Below are 5803 nucleotides of genomic sequence, written 5' to 3'. Positions count from 1 at the left end.
AGAATGGAGTGTATTGAAAATCTGAAATAGCACAAAGTTTCCTGTGAGGGGTAGGTTTAGGGGTAGGGTTGGTGTAGGGCAATAGCACATACAGTTTGTACAGTATAAAAACCATTACGCCTATGGGATGTCCCCACTTCACAAAAACAAACCTGTGTGTGTGTGAATTGGGTTTGTTGTACCTGTTCTTCTCCTAGTGTCTGCTAATCAAAAACTCACAGTGATTTTCAGCTGGGCGACAGGACAGTGCCATCAAATGACTAGTATCTGTCACCATCTGAAGATCACAACGCATTGAGCTGGAAGCTGTTCTATTACGTATTAAATAGCAGCCATTTTTACTTTTCCAGTTATTAAAAAGTTCAAAGCTGAAGGACTATTTTGTATTGGCACTGATTTAACAGCTTCTCATTGGATTCAGTGGCTTTCTCCACATTTAAAACATCACAGGAGCCATAGACTGCAAATCGTGTCTAGTTGAACTCTTATCGTTGGTGATTTGTGATGGCCACAGTGACTCAGAGACTCGTGTTGCAGTGTTTAGGTCTTGTCTAGTTAGTTCTCACCTTAGAGCTTGCTTTGTGTCTCAGCTTTCCTCTGTGGACACTTGCCATCCTGTGGAAGTACTACTATAAGCACTGATCGATCGACCAGCATTGGCCTGGATCTGGTGCTTGACGATCGGCCGATCCTGCACAGATTCAAGGCCAGTCTCTTTGTAAAGACAGTACACGCTGTACAGCGTTCAGGTTCAGTTGAGAGGATCTACAGATCGGGCGTTGAGGCCATTAGCACATTTGACAGTGAAGCACTCTGCAGGAGTTGGGCTGCAGTTGTAAATTTACTATATTTAATAACAGTAACATTTTTTTTTTATACGGTGAATGTAAATATTCTGTTCATGCGACTGAGTGACAGTTAAATAAATATAATTATAAGATATCACTAAATTGTGAAAAGCCTTTTATAATTTGACGTTATGTCAGATAAGGAATATGTGCAGAATGTGTAGCGCTGAGTTTCACTACTTTAAATCATTGGTATTGTGCATAACTCAACCCATGATCAGCCCCCATTCAGGACATGTTTATCAAACAGATTCCAGCATAGTTGACACGTTTCCGTTTGTTGCCTAAAGGACATCATAAACTCATGTGTTTTGAAGCCTATCTGCTAATCGACACCGATAATGCTTCTTTATGACAGCGGTTACTTAACCACGGCCACTGCTTCATCTGTGTGTGTCAAACTCTCTCGCTGACGGACTGCTCGTCTTAGTTTATCATCATGCAAAGATCATAAAGCACAAGCTTTTCTACCAGCTTATGTTGAAACACTGAACGTAACGGTAGGATACGAGAAAATGAAAAACACAGGTGTCCACACGTCATAAACATTGACATTAACAAATGTGTTATGGATACATTTAAATGCAGTTTAAAATGAACTAAGGTCAGTGTCATAAAGAAAAGCAGGCTTGTATGCATTGGACAGTGCAGCTCTCAGCGCAGCGACTGGATTAGCTGTTAGTCTGCCGTGAGCTTGTGCTTCTGACGCCGCTGTCTGTAGTTTTCAGATGTCTGAGGACGTCTATGAGAAGTTCCTGGCTCCAGAAGAGCCGTGTCCGCTGCTGTCTCGGAGAGGGAACCTCAGTGAAGATGCTACGCTGGACGTCAGTGACTTCGGCTGTCAGCTGTCCTCGTGTCACCGCACAGATCCGCTCCACCGCTTCCACAGCAGCAGGTCAGTGTTAGCCATGTTCAGAACAATACACACTCCAACTCATGGACTTGATCAGCTCATCCAATCTTATCCAAGATAAAACAATGTTTTCAGAGATGAAGGCATGATGTTTTTCTTTCGTTTTGTTGTAAATGAATCGCATAATGCTAAACCGTCTGTAATATAAACCACAGACAGTGGCTATGAGGAGCTACTGGAGCGGCTCACTCCAGCGGCTGATGCTGAGAAGGGCTCACTGGACTGTAAGGACACAGTCTTCTGATAGAGAAGCACTCATGGTGCTGCTGTGCCTCCAGGAACAGGGTTGGTTTTTAGCGTCACTTTAGGACACTTTAGATCAGGATTCCTCAAAGATCCACTGCCCTCCAGATTTCAGCTCCGGTCCTGAAAGATGTGTGTGCAAGCTAATCAAGCTCTTCAGGATCACTAGATAATTACAGGTAGATGAGTTTGATCAGGTTCAACTCGTGCACTGTATTCTGAAGTCTTCTGAAGCCATACAGGGTCAGGGTCATTTAGAGATGCTCCACACAAACCGTTGGAAACATCTTCCATATTTAAATGGATTTCCAGTTCTTCCAACCTGAGAAATATGACCCATGTGCTGTCAGTCGATTAAAAAAATAATGAATTAATCTCAAGATTAAATGCACCTAACATTAAACTTTGTAATTATACATATGTTTTTAAAATATAGCCTGTATATATACATACGTGTGTGTTTACATTTAATAGTCCTAAACTGTTACAGAACATTAAAAATGTTCTAACTTTTGATTTAACTGTGGTGTTGATAGACTCTCATGATCGTGCAATCGTGCACAGAACACAGACAGACAAGGTCAAGATTTTCGGTATCCCCAAACCCTGTGCATCTGTTTGTTTTTTTTAGTTTGATGCTGGTCGTGATTCACTGTTATTATGTGGTTGAGCACGAGGAGGTCATTTAAAGTCTGTGTAAAGGCAATTCAGAGAATTGTTTCTAAACGCATTATAAATGTTAGAAATGTAATGCTGAAAACACGTTACAAAGACTGTGAACTATATAGTAATGAAATATGGAGTTAGACAGTTTTTCACCATTTTTGTGTTGAGTATTTTGTGGGCGGGGCTGAAATCACATCTCGATGATGCACTGGAGTCACTGAGCACGGCCCCTCCTCTAACACTATAATAACTACAGCACATCAGCATCAGTGCTTCTCCCGCTCAATCACCAGTTACTTACTACAGCCTACAGTTTGCTAGCTAGCTATGCCTTCATCACGTAAATGAATATTACCAAACAAGTATGTCTGTGTAGATCCAGTCAAGCTGCTAGCGGGAGCATCAGTTCAGGTTGTAGTGTATTTGACAGCTTTCCCGCGAGTGGGTGTGGCTTCAGCGCCGGCAGCAGACACGCCCCCAGCATTTCAGAGCAGAGAATACTGCTTATTTGTTTTCAAGATTTTTTTCTTTTTTTCCCCATTCAAATTTGGCTGGGTGGTTAATAACACATTTTTCTATGGTTTGACAAACTCACTACACATTTAATATTGCTTTACACAGACTTTAAAAGAAATCTCCTTTTGTGGTCCAAAATAGAAAGAAGGGTTTACAACAGGAGAACAACACTGTAAATGGATTGATTTTCATGTTTGGGTGAACTAACAGTTTAATCGTGCTGCTGATGAGTCTGTAGTGTCTCCTGCCTCTCAGAGCCAAAACAAGAGCTTGGTCAAGCTGCCTTTGTCTCTCTGGGATATACACTTTTTAGGGGTTCAAGCGCAAAGTGCTGAAAACCTGTTGTATTTGTAAGGATTTTTAGGGTCCTTCTTCTTCTTCTGCTCTAGAGCCCTATGGCAGCCCATAGAACCGCTTGCGGGAAAGTTGTGAAATTTGGCACACAGATAGAGGACAGTCTCAACATTAACCACAGCGAGTTTGGAGTCTCTAACTCTATAGTGTCAGCAACAGCTCAAAGTTTCACTCATGTTATGCTAATAACTTTTAAACCATAAGTTTTAGAAGCAAAATTCTTTTTTTCCTCTGATTCCTTGGCTCATGCCGAGTCAAATGGACACCAAAATGTAAAATTATTTTTTACATAGTTTTTAATTATTCGAAAAACCTACTTTTTCAAACTCGTCCTAGATGGTTTGTCTGATTTTCACCAAAATTGGCTCAGATCATCTTCAGACCATTTCCTCTGTAAATGTGTCAAATTCATTTCCATTTTGCATGAAAATACTTGACTTTACAGACGTCTCTGACTGGGTGAGAAGATACCAGTCAAACGGACTGAGAGCAACAGAAAGGCTGTGCAACTAATCTGACTAAAATAATGAACACTCGCTGTTGGATGTTAAAGGGATGGTTCACCCTCAAAAAAACTAAAATCATGAAATTAAGACTTTACTCACCTTGGTGTTGTTGTAAAGTTCTCTGACCTTCTTTTTGCAAGACAAAATGAGAAATGTACAAGTATCATGCTTGAGCTTGTTTATATAGTGACCAGCTTCAAGCCATAAAAGTATCATAAAATGATCCATACAACTCCTTCCATATATTCATATGATGGTGTTAAGAGAAAACAACCTGAAATATCATGTATTGTAATTTATCAGAAATCTGCAGCAGTTGTTTGCTCTCCTGTGCGCATGCATGAGTGCAGCGGTTCACGTCTGCACATTCAGGAAAAGCACACAAGCGCTGTTTTGAGAAATCAAGATTAATAAACGCGTAACACTAACTCCTGTAAACCACAAAAAAGATGCATGTGCTGAGGTCAGTAATCTTTGGTTTCAGCTAGTGATGGGAAAAACAAACCTTTTTGAAGCTTCAAATCAATTGAAGCAACTGCTTCGCAAAATGATTCACAGTTTCGAAGCGTTCAAAACGCACGCCGCTGGTCAAACTGTGTAAATGCAACAAAAACTCATGTCAAAACATCCATTAAAAACAGTGTTTGCAAACTCAATTTATAATATATTGAATGCAAATAAAATAATAAAATACCGTTAAATGTGATGTGTCTGTATAATGTTTTTTTTTTTTTTTTTTGCATTTGCGTTACTGAATGTGATATCCTGTTAGCAATAACATGTCCGTGGGCTCTTTTGATTACTGTCAGTTTAAGTTCTGGTGATCATTGCAGTGTTGCTAGATATTGCTATGAAATCAAATGCCGTCTTTTTCTATTGCAAAATAGAGAATTGTTTTTTTTTTTTTTTTTTTTTTATAATTATTATTAATTTGCAGGGCTTGTTTTGTCTGTTTTATGGAGAGCTTGTCTAAACAGGCCAGTAAGAGTCTATTAACTACTACTCAACCTTTTAATTACACAAATGTCTCATTAAAATTGATAAAGCTGATCCGAGATCAGGCAGAAACCGTAGACGCTGGTTCACAGGTTCTCAGAGATCACCGCCCCCTAAATGTTTGGAAGCTTCACAGAGCAGCGTCCGTCCCTGAAGAGGGTTAGACTGCGCGGACCGCTGTAACTGGCCGTGATGCACCGTTAGCTGTGCACTTTAACAGTCAGTGATGGTGTGTGTGTGCAGTCAGGGGTCACTGTGGTCAGTTAGTGATGGTGTGTTTGTGCAGGTGGCACCTGACCTCCTGCGGCACCAGCGTGGATGGGAGAAACGAACCTTTTCGAAGCTTCGAATCAATTGAACCAATTGCTTTGCAAAATGATTCACTGTTTCGTGCTCGGAACACCACACACTGGTGACATCTGCTGGTCAAAACTGTGTAAATGCAACAAAAACTCAGGCCAAAACATACATACATAACATTTTACAAAAACATTTTCCAAACCCATTGCAAATGTTTTACTGAAAGTATAATACATTAAATGCAATTACAATAATAAAATACCATTAAATATGTGTCTGTATAATATGTTTGTTAATTATTATTATTAATTTGCAGGGCTTGTTTTGTCTGTTTTATGGAGAGCTTGTCTAAACAGGCCAGTAAAAGATGTTAACTACTACTCATCCTTTTAATTACACAAATGTTTCGTTAAAATGTCTACAAATTGATAAAACTGATCCGAGATCCGGTAGAAGCCATA

At 39.9% G+C, this 5803-nt stretch overlaps 1 protein-coding gene across 1 annotated transcript in view; it reads left to right on the top strand.

Moving 5' to 3' along the window:
- LOC107749700 (protein FAM199X-like) overlaps positions 1 to 5803 on the top strand; it is an 11416-nt gene that overhangs the window by 832 nt on the left and 4781 nt on the right. Inside the window, exons 2-3 of the mRNA XM_016564846.1 lie at positions 1570 to 1743; positions 5329 to 5358. Coding sequence (XP_016420332.1) covers positions 1570 to 1743; positions 5329 to 5358 — 204 coding nt within the window. The remainder of the gene's footprint in view (positions 1 to 1569; positions 1744 to 5328; positions 5359 to 5803) is intronic.

Source organism: Sinocyclocheilus rhinocerous, unplaced genomic scaffold, assembly GCF_001515625.1.
Source record: "Sinocyclocheilus rhinocerous isolate Xijiao unplaced genomic scaffold, SAMN03320098_v1.1 scaffold2938, whole genome shotgun sequence".
Classification (NCBI taxonomy): Eukaryota; Metazoa; Chordata; class Actinopteri; order Cypriniformes; family Cyprinidae; genus Sinocyclocheilus; species Sinocyclocheilus rhinocerous.
This window is presented reverse-complemented; position numbering and strand designations above follow the sequence as displayed.